Source organism: Meriones unguiculatus, chromosome 19 (genome assembly GCF_030254825.1).
Source record: "Meriones unguiculatus strain TT.TT164.6M chromosome 19, Bangor_MerUng_6.1, whole genome shotgun sequence".
NCBI lineage: Eukaryota > Metazoa > Chordata > Mammalia > Rodentia > Muridae > Meriones > Meriones unguiculatus.
In genome coordinates, this window is record NC_083366.1 from 14,977,964 (window position 1) to 14,996,977 (window position 19,014).

A 19,014-nucleotide genomic window follows, 5' to 3' on the forward strand; every position below is an offset into this window, starting at 1 on the left:
TTAGAAAGCTTTGCAAGTTCAGGGCCAGAAGGGAGAACCTTTGACTGCTAGGCTAAGATTATTGCTCCTTTTGTTGGTTAGTTTTTGTCAACTTGACTTAAGCTAGAGTCATCTGAGAATAGGGAACCTCAGCTAAGTAAATAACTCTATAAGGTTAGCCTGTAAGGTAGCCTGGGGGAGGGGCATTTTCTTGATCAGTGATTGATGGGGAAAGGCCTGATCCATTGTGGGTAGTGCCATCTCTGGGCAAGTGGTCCTCATTGTATAAGAAAGCAAACTGAGGGCTGGAGAGATGGCTCAGCGGTTAAGAGCACTGTGTGCTCTTCCAGAGCAGGTCCTGAGTTCAATTCCCAGCACCCACAAGTGGCTCACAGTCATCTATAAAGGGAGCTGACATTCTCTTCTGACATGTAGGCAAACATGCAAACAAATAGAGTGCATATACATATAAATAAATAAATCTTAAGAAAGAACGAGAAGAAAAGAAAATTAAAGAAAAGGAAAGAAAGCAAACTGAGCAAGCCAGGGAGTGTGGAGGAGGCAGGGGAGAGCCAGTAAGCAACATTCTGGCATGGCTTCCACTTCACTTCCTACCTCAAGGTTCCTGCTTTGAGTTCCTGCCCTGATTCCCCTTGGCAATGAAGTATGACGTGAGAGTTGTGCTGGAAACCAGCCTTCATTGGCTATGGGTGCTTAGTTAGTTCCAGAACCTTGGGTTGGTAAACCCTTTACATAAAAGGATGCAGTGTTTACATATGATCCATTGTGGCCATGTCTATTCTTTCATTTCTTTTAAGTTTTTGAGGCAGGGTTTCACTTTTTAACCCAGACTGGCTGGAACTCACTACACTATGCCTCCTAATCTGGACTCAGACTGGTAGCAAGCCTTTTGCATCAGCCTCTTGGGTACTATGATTAGAGGTGTGAGCCAACATGCTCAGCTTCCCATATACTTTAACTCGTGTCTATGAGATTTGCAATACTTAATACACTTGAAACGCTAAGGAAACAGTTATGACATGGTATAGATTTGGGAATCATGACAATATAAAAACAATCTTATGGATGTGTTCAGCACATACACTTTTTTTTTCAAATAATTTCAACCTTTGGGTGGAAAGACAAGCAGATGCACACACTGTGGAGTGGGAAGATAGCTGTAGAAATACATGCTCGGTATCATATTCTTCCTCTTGCCTGGTAGCATAGCCAGTACCAAGTAGACATCCACTAATGTGAACGGGTAAAGAGATTAGATTAGACGAAGATTAGGGGTCAACCTGAAACACAATAGCTCTGCTTCTCTTCTCTTTATGTAAAGTAAAACATATTGGCTGCCTACAGAACTGTTTTATATGGACACAAGGCCCCAATTGTTCCTTCCACATTTGTATACCTGCTTCTGTTCTCCCCTAGACTCTTGAATGCACATGACCAAATCCCTTGCCTGCATGGCCAAAGAGAGCCCCAGGGAATCATGAGTGGTGCGGTTTCAGGAGAGGAGAAAGAGCAGAAGGGAAATTAGAAAGTGGATTTTTTGTTTGTTTGTTTGTTTGTTTGTTTGTTCGTCTGTTGTGTTCTGGGCTTGGAGACTATTCTTACGTGTGATTGTCATTCTCTTTGAGAATTTGCCTGTGTTTGGAACATGTACAGCATCGTTCAAATTGCCAGAGCTGGTCTCTTGAAGGATCTGAAGCATTATTGTTCTTGATCTTCATAGGGGCTTTGTGGCATAATAGAAAGAGACTAGGACAAGAAATCGCAAGGCCTGAGTCCCAACCTCCAGCAGCTCTTAGTCTCTGTCCACCAGAGAAGTTTAATCTCTGAAAGGAGGAGGAGATCCAGATGGCTCATCGGATTCGTAGAATGGTCTCTCTGGATGAAGCAGGAAGTTACTCATAGGGAGGTCATTTAGGGGCTCTATGACTCAGCCTCAGGGACAGGAGGAAGACAAAGCTCCCTAAAGTCCTTGTCAAGAATCAGAGCCACTAGGCTGAGCTTCCTCTCAAGTCTTTATTTCTACAGCATCCTGACAGCCCTGCCTGCTCCTCTGCATGCTATTCCACAGTGCTTCATAAATGCTGGCTGCAGAGGAAGTCCAGTGGAGCTGAGGCCCCTTCCTCGGCCGTCGCCTCAGCCACGCACAGGATGTGGGAATCCAGTGGGCTAACAGGAGCCAGGGCCCAGAGGCCCCTGCTCATTAAGGAAAGCAGTAGTTATTAGCCACTTTTGTTTGCTCTCTGTGGGTAAAGGTTTCCCATCTCGTTTTTATTCATGAGAGCGCTCAAGTACAGAATGGGAAAGTAGAGGGCCTGTGGCCATAAGAAAGCTACGTCAAAGACTGAGAACCCTTATGGGGACCATTAGTGTTCTGATGATGGTGACAAACGCCATTTTAGCAAAAACCCCTTCCTGATGGTTTCTCTAAAATTTGGAGACCTCTTAACTCATTACAGTTTCTACAATTCTTATTATTAGAGGCAGGGTCTTGATATGTCTCTGAGGCTGATCCTCTTGCCTCAGCCTTTTCGGTGATGGGCTCACAAGCAAAAGCCACCATGCTAGGCCTCTTACGCTTTCATTTCCCATGCAACCCCCAGACATTGGATTGTTCTTAACCGTGGTTATCGTCTTTGACTAAAGCTGCTAATTATTGAGGTGGTTGCTTCGTAGAGCCTGGACGAGGCCAGGACATCAGGTAGGAAGAGAAAAAGCTTGCTTTGGAGCTGCCTTCTCACAGCCCCATGGTCGCTCATTTGTGAAAAAGCACTCCACTTGTAAAGTTAACCACCCATTAGCAAGTAAGAGCTGTTTGCACTAATTGGTGGACTCCTGGGACAAAGCTGCATAGTTAGTGGTTGGAGTAATGGACCAGGTGCCCTTGACTTCTATTTCTGGTTCCTTCAGAATCTTGTTGTGTGGCCCTAGGCAGTTGCCCCTCATTTCTGTATGCCTTGTTTCTTCTCCTTTAACCCCAAGAAAATCCCTGCTTTTCTTTGGGGGATGGGCGCTAAGTAAGAAAAGAAACAGTGTCTGTGGAACTTTGTGGAGACCCTAGCTGAAGTGCCTTGATTTAACAGGTTTTAATCAGTAGAACCCCTGATTATTGATAAATCTACACCGTTTGAGCTTATAATTAGCTCCTTGGGCACACAAGTAGCCACAGTCCGTGAGGAGGCTAGCCAGGTCTTCGCCATGATTATCAGCTGTCTGCCCTGTCTTTCTGCGGGATCCCAGATCACAGTGATGACTCTCCACAGTGGCAGGGATGGGTTGGCTTCTCTGAAAACCAGGTCATGGAGGCTCCTCCAGAGTAGCCCCGGGGACTATCTGTTACCAGCATAGTGATAGCTCATCCCTCCATTTTTATTGGGCGGGGAGGGGGGGGGACACGATACCAGGCATCTTCCCTTCGCTTATTTCCTTATTGTTTTGTGCTATGCCAGCTGAGTCTTGAGCAGCCAGGGGCTCTATGGGGTGCAGTGGCACGTGAACAGAAATGCCCCAGTGCCCCATGAAGAACATAGTGCCTTTAGCTTCAATGACATCCAGCTTTTGCTGCCAGCAAAAGCTGCCCTCTCCACCCCTTCAGCCTTCCAACTCCTGCCCCACCCCCCAGCAGCAGCGGCTCCTTAGCCCCACCCCTCTTCAGTGAGGAAAGTAGCACTAGCCAGTGTTGTTGCCTATGTGCCTGTCCTCCTCCATTCCGGCAGGGTTCTTTTTAGGTCCCCAAGCAGCTATCTGATCTAGAAAAACTACCCTCTTTTTTTTTTTTCCTACTCCTACCTTTCCTTCCCAATATTTAGTTTGAAAAAAAATGTTGTGTTAAAACAGCTATCAGGGAATCCACTGTTCTGCCCCTGCTACAAATTTTCTACAGAATCTGCATCACCCAAGGGGCACACCTTGGCAGTCAGGGCTCCAGCTTCATCTTCCAGAGCAGCCCAGAGGCAGAAGCCCTCCCCTTTCCCTGGGCAGCCACCCTGGCGAAGGATGAGGGGCTGCATGGAGCCCAGATGGTTTTGTTTGGGCCCTTTGGCAGACACACAGATCTCCACACTGCACAGCATCAGGGACCACTTAGGGGAAAGGCATGGTTTGTGTTTTATATTTTTGCAAGGAGCTGGGGAAGGAGCTGTTGCCAGGAAACCGACCCTCGGAGCACTGTGCTCCAGGATTCTTTATCAGGGCTGGGGGCACTTCCTAAGAAAAGGCACAACTGGGGCTTTCAGCTGAGTGTCCATTCAAGCCAAGTGTAGCTTCCTCTCCTCCCAGGGAGGGTCTACTCTCTGGTCTGTACATCAGATGCAGAGGGGGCCCTTAGTATCAACCCCACTCCATCCTACTGAGACCAGGACCTGGTACTGGTAGGCCCATGCACAGTAGATGAAAACACATTGGAAATCTCAAAATGGCAACAGCAATCATGAGCAAGGGGCACTTGAGTCACATGCCCATGAAGCCAGTCCTGTACCAGGATCCGCTGTCCCTGGTTAGATGGCTATACAGTAGAGTCTAAGAAGGACAACCTTTTCTTGGGGTACTGGTGAGGCATTATAAGGCTTTATACTTACTGTAAGATTTTTAGCACACACATCATCTAATTTTTTTAAGCTCAAGACTTGGAAAACTTAAGAAAATAACTCTGGTGGTGGTTCTGCAGTTACTCTCTCATTTGCTAGGCTCTGGGAGCACTAAGCACAAGAAAAACAGACTGAGATCCATCTTTGTTCTTATTTTAATAATTTAATTTTATTTTATGTGTATTAGTGTGAAAGTACCAGATCCCTTGGAATTGGGGGTTACAGACAGTTGTGAGCTACCATGTGGATGCTGGGAATTGAACCTGGGTCCTTTGGAAGAGCAGGCACTGCTCTTAACCATTGAGCCATCTCTCTGGCCCCATCTTTGTTAAATAGTTGTTTATACCGTTGTTGAGCCCAAGACCTGTTGCAGTTAATCGATCTTGCAGGAATTGGATTGCTACAACTTACTTAAGCTGTGACTTAGAAGGAGGGGAGCCGGAGTTAAACAGAGGCTTCAGACTCTAGAGCCTCTATGGTCTTGCCATGGCGTTCTATAGTGTGGGAAGTTATGCACAGGGTCATAGAGTCTAGTAGTTCCGGTGTTTATATGGCTGTGGTGAAGTTTACGTGAGCTATCTATACCCAACAAGTGGGTATCAAAGTGTCTGCAGAGCAGTCATTGGCTGAGGCATAGTTCTGTATTTCAGTGACAAAAAGGTAGGATGGACATAGAACCTTCTGAGCCTGTGCAAGACTTTGGATCATTTGCTTTTCTTGCAATGCCCCTCCACTCACTTGAAACTGATCTTCGGAGAGACAGGGTGAAATGCGCTGTGGATGAAGAGACGGCTCCTAAGGAAGAGTCACTAGTTACCCTTGCCTTTCCACTTACCCTTGCAGACAAAGTCGTTTAGAAAGCCACACCGAGAGAGTGTGACGATGAAAGAATGCAGCCACTCTAAGAAACAGTTTAACTGCAGGCCAGTTTTACTTGGGTGGTAATTCCACTAGCCCTGCATTGACTAACTGCTTTCTGGGTATGGAGAAACGGGAGGTGGATGCTGTAACAGAGAGCTGGGAACTCAGTCTGGAACCAAACCTAAAAAGCTACGCCCCCACACGGGGTGGACAAAGGGGGATTACAGGGAAGACTTGGCCATTCTCACGGGAAAGTCAAGAACAGACACCCTGCTTTTACTCTGGAGCAAAGCAAACTCATATTCTAAGTGTATAGATGGAAATGGGAGCTCCATGAATATAGTAAATGCAAATGTGTGTGAACAGAGCTTTAGCCTCTGCTGACATTCCCCAGACCGCTAAGTAACTTTCACTTTCATCCAGAAAAAGGCACCCCACTCCCCGAGCAATCGGAAGTAGCCCTAATTGCCTCCCAACCTCAAGATCAGCTTCTTTCACTCCTGGGGTTCCCTGGTCCTGTTGGCCACGCAAGACTGCAGTGCCCCCACAGGACAGAGCTCTTGCTCTTCCCCATCCCTTACCCCTTTGTGCTGAAAAAAAAAAAAAAAAAAAAAAAAAAAAGAAAGAAAGAAAGGAAAAGAAAAAAAAAGCATGACAAACACGCACTGTGATCATGAGTCGCCGCCTGCCCCCAACTATGGTCGCAGCAGCCTCCGCCCTCCAGTGAGTGAGGATGTCTGAGGCTCTTGCACATTAGCGGCAGGAAGTGGAGTCCCGAAGGGAGGCTGGGAATTTGAACGCCTTCCCATTTCAGCACTCGAGAGGAGGAAGCGCTGCTCAGCCCTCCGCAGCGCGCACAGATGGCTACCTCTGCCTCCTGAGCGCTGTGTTCCCGGGCTCTGAGCCTCTCCTCCCCTCCTCTCGGCTCCCCCGCCCCCGCCCCTCTCCCCCTCCTTGGAGGGAAAAGTCTGCCGAGCTGGGAACTGTCTTGGAGAATTCAACAAAGGCGCGAGCCAAAGGGGAACAAACTTGAAAAAGAACTTGTTTTGTGCCTGTTAAGAAACCTGCAGGGAAAATCCACACCTTCCAGGGTAGGTGGATGTGTTTGTGTGTACGTGTGTGTTTCAAGCGCCGGTAGTAGGCAGGCTACCCGGAGGAGGCAGCGGCAACTCTAAGGTCTCCGCTTTGATAAGGAAACTCTCAGCTGTTGAAAAGTTAATCAGCAGAGGAGGGACACCGCGACCAGGGAACTACTCCCGAGTTTAAACTTCGTTGTTTTCCATCCAGATATTTCAATGGAGGCAGCTGGAGAATCTGTATTTCAGGGAAAAGAAGTTTTCCGTGGAAGTTCATGACCCCCGCAGGTAAGCCTGAGAAGCCTTTTCTCTTTCGAGAGTGTGTGGCATACTATTTGTGTATTGGTTTTGTGTTGTGACGGTTCATGTTCGTAATATTTGGGGTGAGGGGAGAGGATGGTGAATCAGGGAAGAGCAGAGTTCACATCAGACAGTGAAGCTTTGTGATGATGAATGCAAAGTGTGCATGTGCCTGGGCGTGTGTGTGTGTGTGTGTGTGTGTGTGTCTGTGTGTGTGTGTGGTATGCTGGAGGAAGCATTTTGTGGCACTTTGTAACAACGTTGAGTTACAGACAGGAGACCAAAGGCTTCCTTGCCAGAGGTGCTGAGCCTATTTCAGGCGGGACAGTGGACAATGAAAGGCGTCTGTCACCAATGTGGCTTTAGGCCCATTTATTTTGGTCTGGGAGCTGTGATTTTTCTTTTTTCTTTTTTTTTTCTGAATGTTAGTATTGTAGGCGGATGTGAAATATGCAGTTCTCTTTCCTTTTTCCGCATTGTACCAGAGAACACCAGCCTTAAGACCCTGCGTTCTGAGCTGGATGTCAGACAATAAATAGGGCTCCCGTTAGTAATGCAGGGAGTCCTTCAGGGAAAGAGTCTGGACACCGGCTACCCCGTGCTTTTCCTCTTTGTCTGCTGGCAGTCCTAGAGTTGCATGCAAGCAGCCCATAGTCAGCAGCATCTTTCCCTAAGCCGTGCCTGACACCTAGAAATAAAGTGCTGTCTTCAGGTCCAGATGCAGGCCGACAGGAAAAGCAGGCCTGGGAAGACACTAAATAGATGAGATGCCCTCAAGGAGCCAAAGCAGGTTCTGTCCCTGTTGACACCCAGTGCTAGACTTAGGAGGAAGTGCTGGCAGCCACCCCACTTCGCACAAGGCTTCTGGGTGCCCTCCATGGAGCTGGGGACTCAGGATGAGGCACTGCCTCCGAGAAGGCCGAGGTTTGTGCAGGAGCCCTCACGCCTGCTGCTGCTGATAACCGGCTGTGTTGTGTGCCTCTGTGTAATCTACAAGGAGCAGCCTCCCTCCTGCGGTGAAAGTTTAACCCTGCCCCGCAGTTACTGTGAGGCTAGCAGCTAGAGAACGGAATGTTCTAGAGCATCTGAGACCTGCAGTCAGGTGCAGAGGGTACCATGAGGCAGAAGGATGGCTCGTCCGGTGGGTCTCAGGACCCTAGGCTGCATTTCATGCTCTAAGGACCCTCCTCCATGGAGCACAGGCCAAGGAGGGGCAGGCAGGTGCCAAAAATAACAATCCAGCCGAGGAGAAACTCGCTGCTATTTTTCCAGGTGAACTTATGTCAGACTAAGATTCACAGACGTATGAGAGGAAAGGAAACCGAACTGCAAAATGGGTGAAATGAATTCTACAGCACGGATCACATACAGAGAGGGATGCCTGGCACTGCCTGTGGGCCTGATTGCAGGGAATAGACCGTCTCCATGCCTATGCTCTGCTTGTGCTGGGGGAAATCCTTTCACTTTGTCTGTGTGTGTGTGTGTGTGTGTGTGTGTGTGTGTGTGTGTGTTATACACATATGTGTCTTCATTATATGTCTGTGATCTCATCAGTGATATAATTACTAATTTCATTTCACTTTGCCAGGATATAGGGATACAGGAAAGACACCTAACATCAGACATTACCACATGGTGGGCTTTTGGCTTATTTAGCAAAACAGAATCTCACACATGTTTTGAGAACTTCTATGTTCTTCTACATTAGATATGATGGATCAGCATCTTCCTCCACTGGGAACTTCCAGCAGAGCTGGGGATACCAGATGGGGTTTGCCAAGTGTGAGCACTGTTTGGATACCGGAACTTATTTGCTCCCCACATGACCCAGGAAATAAATGGAAGCACAGAAATGGATTGTGGATAGCTAGTATATGGCACAGGCTAGATTTGAACCATAGAAGTCTAAGGCCAGGGTTCATGAGTGTGAGGTCAACTGGCACAACCAAAGTGCTGAATGACGTGGACACCAGAGGCCCTGATGCTCGTGCGGGGCTTCCTGAGGAGGAGAGATCTGAGCTGAAACTCATGGGGTTACTAGGATTGACTGAGGTAATGAGAGGAGGGAGGGTTTTATGTGGACAGAAAAGCCCAAAGATGGCAGTCTGAGCTCAGAGTATGAGCATCTTGTTTCCCTTAGGGAAACAAGCCCTGAGTCCACCATGACAACCACATCACTTGGTGCCAAGACTGCTTTCTGAGTGGAATGGGACAGAAGTGAGCCCAACCTCTCCTTGCCTACTGTGCCTGCCCCATGGAACACAGAATCTGTGGAGGATGTCACACACACACACTTAACTATTCTTACTTACCTCAGTTTCTGTCACAGTCTAGGTTTAGCAAACAATGATCCATTGCTGAGGCTTTGTGCTGAGGTGAGGCTTCGGTGAGGTGGGAAGGGCTGAGGGGAGAGATGAGCAGAGGAGATAAGTTCCTGATGGAGCAGGAGAAAACCCTGAGTATCTGATGTAGATGTTCCCATGAAACTGACTTCCCAGACCCAACGAACCACTTAGGCCTTTTGTACTCATGTTACCTGGATTTTACACACCCTCCCCCTCGCTCACAAAAGTACACTTCAAGTTACTTTTTCTACCTACTTTAGCTTTCCTGGGGGGCAGGAGAAATTTCTTTTCATTTACTCCCAACCAAACTAGGAGTTCAGATGGCAGCTACTTTGACTCCCCAGAGACCTGGGAGGGGGGTTCCTCACTCTTTCTCTGCCCCCTTTTCAGTTTCTCCCCGCAGAGCTGTTTCACTCACTGATATATTCACTCATTGGGGAAGAGGAGCAACACAACCTGCCTAGAGTCGCTTTCTAGCCACCAGATTTGAATTTCCCCTTAAATGTGGTTATGAAGAAGCCCCACTGTTAACTCCTCAGCTTATAGAGTAGGACAATAAGACCCGTATTGAATTTTAAAGGAAAATGGAGTGCGGAAAAAAATGTTATTATTCATAAGTCCTGATGAATTTGCAGTTCTTTCCAACTAAATATTTTCATCTTAAAACCATTGATACTGCTTCTGACACACAGATCAGGTGCCCCAGTTACACCCCAGTCTGACACCACCCCTCCCCCACTTCTTGTTTGGTATGTACAGTGTATGTGTTTGTGAGGTCCACAGCACACATGTGGAGGTCAGAGGTCATCTTCCACCTTGCTTGAGATGGGGTGCTGTGTTCTTTGCTACTCATGCCAGGCTAGCTGGCACAAAAGCTTTCAGGGGTTACCGAGCTGTCACTTCCCTTCTCAGCATAAGAGCACTGGGTTACAGGTGTACCTGCCATGGCATCCAGCTTAACAGGACATCCAGAAATCCAAACCCAGAGGCCTCGTACTTTGTAGGCTAAGTGCTTTGCCCACTCAGTCAGCTTCCCAGACCCACTTCGCTCTCCCCTCCCCCCTTCTCCCTCCTTTCCCCTCCCCTCTCCCCACACAAACACTTGAATATGTTCTCAGATTTTAAAGTATTTTAAAAATCGAAATTCATCTATTTTGTGTCTATGTGCATATGTGTCGCCTTTGTGAGCACGTGTATATTCGTGTGTGCGTGTGCGTGTGTGTGTGTGTGTGTGTGTGTGTGTGTGTGTGTGTGTGACAGAAGTCAGCCGACAACTTCCAGGAGCCCTTTCTCTCCTTACGTTGTGTGGTTCCAAAGGATCAAGCTCAGGTTGTCAGGTCTGGCAACAAGTCATCTCTCTGGCCCTGTTCTCAGGTTTAACCAGCATATCCTGGAGCATATACTTCACAGGTGCTGTTGATGGTGGCAGACACTTGTAATCCCAGCACTCAGGAGGCAGAGGCAGGCAGATTTCCTGAATTCCAGGCCACTGTGGTCTACATAGTGGGTTCCGGGACAGCCACGGCTACACAGGGAAAAGACAAAAACAAAAGCAAAACAACAACAAGAAAAGGCAGCCCTATAAATCTTATATCCCCAACCCAAACACCATTAATGTGTTGAGACTAATGCTTCCTGTTTTTATTTTTAAACTCCGCTTGCCTCTTTCTACTCCACAGATACTCCAGTTAGAATTTTAAGTATGCACAGAGTGTAGGGGGGAATGGCTGGCTCCTCTTTCTCTGCCGCCTCCTGATTCTGAAGTAGCTCTGTGCTCTGGGAATGTGTCTGTACTGGATAACCAGACCTTCCAGGGAACATCTGTCTAGTTAGAGCGATGCAGGAAGTCTTACCATGTAGGAAGTGCTCGGGGCTGTGGAGACGAGGGAAGAATTTACCCATCTTCACCATAGGCAGCCTTGCCTGGTTAATGAAGAGCATTGTCAGGGGCTTTTCCTGGCTCTCAGATTTGTCTTGGCTCCGTGCCAGGAGCTGAAGGTCAAAAAGGACCATCAACTGACCTAGAGTGACCCATCTTGTCCCAGGGCTAAAGCTTAAGGAGCCAGTTTCCAGGCATAGCATGGCCGTATACTTCAGGGTGTATGTACGTGAATGCTGTGCTTCTGTGAACGCCTCTGTCCCTGTCCTGTCACTGGGCTCTCACTTGAGACTGTTTGATGAATGACCTTTTCCCCATCACAGAAACTGAAGGAAGCTTGTGGGTCTTGCTTTTCCAGGGCTTCGGTGACCAGGAGGACTTTTGGGCACAGTGGCATTGCTGTGCACACGTGGTATGCTTGTCCGGCATTGATCAAGTCCATTTGGGCGATGGCGATTAGCCAACATCAGTTCTATCTGGACAGAAAGCAAAGTAAGGTAAGCAGCTGGACCTTCCACCAGGCAGCTAACTGGGCCTCAAGGCTGCCATTTAGAGATGAGAGTTAGATGGGTAGGAGAGGAGGGGCTGTTTCGTTGGCTCGAGACCCACCTGGGTAAGGGCTTGCCTTTTAGGGCTGCAGGTCGGAGGAACACCAGCAGCTCGTTAAAAGGCCATGCTGGGTGCTGCTTGTAGAGGTGCTCAAGGCTCAGCAACAGCCACACAGCGCCCTTAGGAGGAATTCTGAACATACTTTTGGGGGCCCTGGAGACTCTCTCAGGAGTAAGTTCTCAAACCCTTACTGATGTTTAAGCGGTGGTATATTGTTTTCTTTGGAGCAGGCCAGATAACCATCCTCAACAGAGAGACCCGACTAACCGCTTAGGGAAATTGCTGTGAAAAGCCCTTCAGGCTTTTCCAACTGCCAACTCTGTTTTCAAAAGTTAAAACTGGAAAAGTGAAAAGGAAAACAAAACAAAAGCAGCAGCCGGGGTTTGCCTCAGGTAGGCCTGGAGCCTGGGGCGTTGGGAAGCTGCCTTCTCTGTGCCCAGGTGATTCCTCCACCCGAGGCCCAGACAGCCAGCTGTGCTTTCTGGTGGGTGGGAGACTGATGAGCTCTTGGTTCACACACAGTTATAGCGACTCTGGCCTCCCTTCCTCCTCTTCCAGGGACTCCACAGGCCACACCCATTCAATCAAGGTGTCTCCCAAGGGCCCCTGCCTGCAGAGATGGCTGTAAGCTTGTGTTAGGATTCTGCGGGCTTCGGGTGATGGGAGCGCCGGGCAAGGCCAGCTTTGGCCCCTCTAGTGGCTCCCAACAGCCGCAGGAGGTTGTGTGTTCTCAGGAGCAGGTGACAGTTAATGGATCGGGATGGTTGGACTGGATGGAACCTTCTTGGCTCTTTTTCAGGGTCTTTCTGACTCCTTTATTTACTCACTTTTGGTGTGACAGAATCCAGAGGTGTGGGTGGATGTTCTTGTGGCTGAAAGTCACGAGAGTATTCTACCCTCTTCTAGTGATGACGGGCCTTGGCACTGGCCTTTGAAGCTTAATTAGATCAAAAGAGACAGGGCCACAGGGTTTTGACTCATGTTAGATGTTGGGACAGTGAGTGGGGGCTGGTGCCCCACTCTCCAACAGAGAGAGTTGGAGGGCAACACCCACAAGCATTGATTTCATCCCTTGTTGCTTGCTGGGAGGTAGTGCCAGCAGAAAGGTTGAGCATTTCTCCAGAGTCCTGCCTTCAGTGACTCTTGAGGGCAGAACCCTACCCCTCCCGCACAAATAATACCTTAGTCTGCAATGGAGACAGGAAGTAGCCTATTTCACCCACAAGATAGTGCAGGGTCAGCAGCTTGGGGTTCTCCTCTCCATGCTGGGTTGTAGCTTTTTATTCCCCCCAGTTTCCTGGGTGTCTCAAATAGCCTATTCTTGGGATTTTGGGGGGAGAAAAAAAAAGCGCACATTTGCCTGTGAGAAAGAGTCTTGTTTAGCAGACTTCCAGCTGGCCACAAATAGAGTAAGTAAAGCCGAGGAAGAAATGACCACCAATCATTTTTTAAACAGGAAACATTATTTAAGAGACAAACCCAGGGCTGGAGAGACAGATCAGTGGTAATAACACTGGCTGCTCTTCCAGAGTACACGGGTTCAATTCCCAGCACCAACTGCCTATGACTCCAGTTCCAGGGTGTCTGACAACCTCACACAGACATAAATGCAGGCACTACACTAATGTACATAAAATAAAAATAAATTATTAAGAAGAGAGAGAGGAGAGAAAAGCCCAGCTAGGAAGTGGCCCACTCTACTTCCTGTAATTCTAGCTCTTGAGAGGCAAAGACAGGGAGATGGCTGATTCAGGGCTAGCCTAGTCTACAGAGAGTTCCAGACTAGCCAAGGCTACTTACTTTCTGAGACTCTGCTTCAAAACAACAACAACCCCCAAACACACAGACACACACAAAACCCAAAGGGCAAAAACATGAGGAAGCTCTCAGCTGTCCTTCTCAGTTAAGTCTGAAGGACAAGAGAAAATAGCCAAATTCCCAAGAGAATGGAGCCCGAGATATGTATCAGACAAGAAATGTTTGTTTTCTTGTGGTACTAGAACCTAGGACCTCGAAACCCTCTTGCTAAGCGAGTGTTCTACCACTGAACTACATTCTTAGCCCTCCATGACTCCTAGGAGCCAGTTCTTTAATGTTACAGACAGGGGAGGACCATGTTCCTCTGCTTGGAATTTAGATGGCTATTTCCCAGCAATATGACCTGGGTAGGCTTCTTATCACGCGTGCTTTGCTTTCTCCAACTAGAGAACAAAAAAGTAACTTCCTGACCAAGATTAGTAGTTGGCGAAATGACATGATGCTCGTGAAATTGCTTTAGGAAATATGTGTTTAATTTTAGAAAAACTGTTTTATTAACATCATGATCAATCTAACACATTCCCCTGTCCAGTACTGCACCAAGTTTAACCTTTCTGAGAAGATCCCACATTAAATCAGAGATGGTGAAACACTCCGTAGGAATTAGATTGCATTTCTGGGATGTCATGTGACCCATCTTTGGTGGGCACCATGGACTATGTGAGTGATTGTCAACAGGTCTGGGATAGAAGGCTTCAGATATTTCTGGACAGCCAGTGTGGGCTGGCAGCCTGGCAGGGCTTCACATTCTACTGTATGGGGCCATGCCAACCATTCCTTTCTCTGAAGGGCTCCCAGCAAGTGATGTTTATCAAGTCCAGAGAAACAAGTACTGTCTAGTGGTTCGAGTCAGCAAGAGCAGTAGCCAAGACAGCTCATGTTCCTCCTCCCTCACACCCAGAGTACTCTCCCTTCAGGGCCATTGTGCAAACCATTTAAAAAAGCCTCCCCTCTCTCCCTGTCTGCTCTCTCCTCATCTCCTCCTTTTCCTTCCTCTGTCTTCTTTTTCCTCCATCATGTACATGAAGAGAACCTTCCACCATCAAAGACAGAGTGGAGGAAAGTTGGTTCCCTGCAGTTGATTTAGTGTATAAAGCTCTGCAGACACTAATTATAATTGATCATTAATATCTGCTGCTACTAAAGATCAGAAATGCTTTCCAAAGGATCAGTGACCTGTGCATCCTGGAGCCAAAGAATGTCTTGTAGACATCAGGGGAACGTATTTGAAAGCTCACACTGTTTAGAAGAACTAATGGATGCTTTTCTTCTGAACTTGGAGTGGTGCTTTCTGGAGTTAGGTTCCCACTGCAGACAGCTTTCCTCCTTAATCTTTTCTTCATCCAATCTGTTATTTATCCCTTCTAAAATAAACATCATGATAGAACAAATTAAGGCTTGCTCACTGAACATCAGTACTGACACCGAGTGGCCATTTGGGATATTTAGGGACTTCAGGGCTGGCCCAGAGACCTTATTATGCAAGAAGAGAGCCTCCTGGAAGTGTTGATTAAATTTCTTCTTGGTTCTCACCCCACAAGGAATCTGTTGGGTCATTGTGATAGTCCCATTCCAGAAAGTTCGTAAATAAAGTTACCAGGATCTAGGCCACCTTTAAAAAAAGGCTGTCTGTTGTTGCTGCTTCCGTATTCTGGTTTACTGCCTCTGAGGTTGATGAAGTTGTAAGCAGGAGAGAGGAGTGCTTGTTTGAGGACAAGTTTCCCATGTGATTAATGGGACCCTTAAAATATCAAGAAGGTCCATCAGTCTAACCTCATTCACAATTACACCCAGGTCCTAATTCACACCCCATCCTATTGCAATGGCCTTGACATAGAGTATCTGGCCTTGGTGTGTGATGTGGGCTTTAAGATCCCTGTGTGAGGGTCAGAGAGGTCAAGGATCAAAGCTGAATGCTGAGGAGCTCCTGGGCGCTTGCCATTGTGCTGCTGGGGTGTGCTGTTCGGAGCTGCTGCTCTGTAGCTGTTTAAGTGTGAGCTGCTTCTATGGAAACAACAGGTCTTGGTAACAAGCAGCAGCGCAGAAAGAGAGGAAATAATGGCTTGTGCTCACTCTGCTTGCCTGAAGGATAAAGCATACCCAGATGGGTGCTGTAGATACGGAGAGTCCACGTGAAATGGAAAGGCCTTCCTGCTTCCTGTCACAGGCAAAAGGCTGCCAGGTCTGGCAGCTGGGTTTGTTTATAAGCACAAGGGCCCTAACCTGAGGAAGCCAACCTGGTTCTAGATGTAAGAAAGTGGAGGATGGGAAGGAGACCCAAGTCAAAGCACCAGTGGGAGAGAAGAGGGGAGGAGGAAGACGGTTCACATCAGGTAAACAAGACAAAAGCAAAGGTCTCAGTGCTTCTTCTGGCTGGAAGTCACTGTCGGTCATCAGTACAGGCGACAACAGGCCAGAGGAAGGGCAAGGCCTCAAGGGCCCAGATAGCCTTTGCGAGACAAATAACAGCCGTTGGGCAAAGGAGGAAGCCCGTAAATCAGGAAGAGGGGACAGTGGTGTGCAGGCCTCACCAAGGCTGTCAGGCTCTGTGTGGAGCCTTGTGGGCATGGAAAGACCTGCTCTCATGCAGTGGCCACCTCCACCAAAGAGGGCCAGTGTGTGCCTAGACTGTCACGATGCTTACGGTATCATAAACACACTGATTTATAAAACAGCAGCAGCAAACTTGAAAATGCCAAATAATGTCTATAGGAAGAAAATAGAACACACTTCCATATTATAAAAGGTGTAACAAAAGCAGATAGCCTTACTGGCGAAACACACACACACACCACCCACTCACTTAATCACTTTTAGGGATATAATTGTAAACATGAAACAAAACCATGTTGGGATTCTCCTCCCCTGCTATGACTCTTAGCACAGTGGATTGGTTGATCTGCACACTTTGTGGACTTTGAACAGCAACATGAAGACTTTGGAGTCTTCCTAGCTTTCATCAATGAAAACCGAAACAAATATTGTGACAGATGTTGGTGGGACCTGAGATTTCTGTCTGTGTATAGGATGTACGATGCCAGTATTTCGTTATCTTGAATGTTCCCTGGTCACTTGTGTATTAACTAAAAATGTTGAATAACTTCTAAATTTATTGATATTTCATGAATTTGTTTCACAAAACTCATCTGTCATTCATAAAGCTAAATACTTATTTTCCCTCCTCATTTAAGCATAAAATTAAGTGTGGTCACATATGTGTGTGCACATGTGTGCATGTGTGTATACATGTGTATATATATGTGTGTATGTGTGTGTGCATGTCTGTGTGTGTGTATTGCTAGGGGTTGAACCTAGGATATTGTACACCCTAGAGAAGTGCTCTATCATTGAGCTGTACCTCTTTATTCTACTTTTTATGTTGAGAATGGGTCTCTCACTAAGTTGCCCAAGCTGGCTTTGAACTTGTTCTTTGGCCCAGGCAGTCTATGAATTTATAATCTCCCTACCTCAGCTCTCCCAAGTAGCTAGGATTACTGACTTGATACAGTTTTCTATTTGTCCCTCTATCAAGCAGAGAAGAAAGGAGAGGAGGCAGGAAGGAATTAGAGGGAGGGAATGTTATACACACAGCTCATTCCTTTGACCCCAGGCTCACCTCTCTGTGGTAGGTGTCAACCTCCCTGGCTTATATTTAGGACTATAAGGCTCAATAAGAATGCCTTTCCCAGAATATAGACTGCAAAGACATAGTCTTCACACTATGCTCTGTAGCCTGCAGAGTCCTGGGCTGTGAGTCTGTGGAGCTCATGAACCACCTGAATTCAGGATTACAAGTGTTTTCTGTTTCTTCCGTAACCTGTTCACCTTCCTTCTCTAGTCCAAGATCCATGCAGCACGAAGTCTGAGCGAGATCGCCATTGACCTAACAGAAACAGGGACGCTGAAGACCTCAAAGCTGGCCAACATGGGGAGCAAAGGGAAGATCATTAGCGGCAGCAGCGGGAGCCTACTGTCCTCAGGTAGGGCCTGGGCCAAGGCACACTCCACGGAATGGTTTCCACGAGGGTAGGAGGGGACACCAGGCATGGGAGGCTGCTGGGCGCATGGTCTAGAAGCTGGCTTTAGTTCTCAGGCCAAAGTTTGAAGCCAAATGTGGCTCTAAGAAAAGTTTCCTAAAGTATCCAAAGGGACAGAGGGAGATCCGTGCGTTCCACAGTGTGGGACAAATTGTCCGTCTCTAAAGAGCACTCACTGTAAAGGCTTCCTAGAACACTGAGTGGTGTAATCATTAACTGTCGTCAGGAACGTCAACTCTGAAGGCAAAGAGTGGGGTTTACTTGTGTGTCCTTAAGAGGGAGGCTATCCTGGGGAAGGACAGAGGTCAGGATCAAGCTGCCACATTCTGCTTGCAAGGAGACACCTGGGCCTTTAAAAGGTAAAGGGTTAAAGGGGGGACTTGCCATCACAGGTTATGGCTGAATGAGCACCCTTTGTCACTGCCTGGTTCTACTGTCCATTTCATTTCTTTTTTTTTTTTTTGGGGGGGGGTTGTTGTTGTTGTTTGGTTTGGTTTTTTGAGACAGGGTTTCTCTCTGTAACAGCCCTGGCTGTTCTGGAACTCACTCTGTAGACCAGGCTGGCAGCAAACTCATAGAGATCCACCTGTCTCTGCCTCCCAAGTGCTGGGATTGAAGGTGTTTGACAGCACGCCCAGATTCTTACTGTCTACTTCAGTGAGCATCAGGCAGTTCATTTAGATATTAAAGATTAGGAGAACCAGATCAAATTTATCCTGGCTTCAAGAGTGGAAATCAAGGAGAGTAGCTCATTGGTAGAGCACTTGCTTAGCACACACAAGGCTCTGGGTTCAACCCCCAGTCCCTGAATCAGTTACAGAGTGGGAATTCTGTTGTTTGCTTAAATGACAAGACAGGCATGAGTTTATGGAGGTCAGAAGGAGAGAACGACAGCAGTTGTTTAGAAATGTGAGCCAAGTGTGACTAGCCAGTGCGCCTTCCAAAGCTGTTTGTTTAAACCCTGATTAATTCAGGCGGCTGCTCTAGTCTGCCTTCTGTCTATGTGCTAAACATCATGACCAAAAGTAGGTTAGTGGAAAGAAGGATTCGTTTGATCTTATGCTTCCATCTAACAGTCCATCCCTGACCTAAGAGCAAGAACTCAAGGCAGGAACTGAATCAGAGACTGCAGAGGAACTCTGCTCACTGACTTGCTCTCCCAGGCTCATACTCAACCAGCTTTCTTGTGCAGCCCAGGCCTACCGGCCTAGGGATCGCATCAATCACCAGTCAAGACAATCCCAAGCACAGACATGACCACAAGCTAATCGGATCTGTCCAGTCCTGTACTCGAGACTCAGGCAGATGTCCCTGGGATATGTCAAGGTGACAGATAAAGTTAACTAGGGTAGGAGCCGTGTCACCTTGACTTTGAGCGAGGAAAATGTCTTTACATCCTGTCATTTTTCAGGGCCTGTTCTAGAACTATATACAGTGACTGCCAATAACTGTAACAACCGAAGAGGGAGAGACAGAAGAGGAAGATGAGTTGATGCGTGTTGGCTT

The 19,014-nt window shown here is 47.5% G+C and overlaps 1 protein-coding gene across 7 annotated transcripts in view; it reads left to right on the forward strand.

Annotated features, from left to right (window-relative positions):
* The window catches only part of Frmd4a (FERM domain containing 4A), a 577,932-nt gene that overhangs the window by 520,814 nt on the left and 38,104 nt on the right, over positions 1-19,014 (forward strand). For 6 of the 7 annotated variants that reach the window (XM_060372407.1, XM_060372408.1, XM_060372405.1 and 3 more), the window contains 3 exons: positions 6,732-6,808; positions 11,403-11,541; positions 17,310-17,451. In XM_060372407.1, coding sequence (XP_060228390.1) covers positions 6,732-6,808; positions 11,403-11,541; positions 17,310-17,451 — 358 coding nt within the window. Of the gene's footprint in view, positions 1-5,133; positions 6,536-6,731; positions 6,809-11,402; positions 11,542-17,309; positions 17,452-19,014 lie in introns of those variants that run through there. The other variant, XM_021656677.2, reaches the window with a different exon arrangement.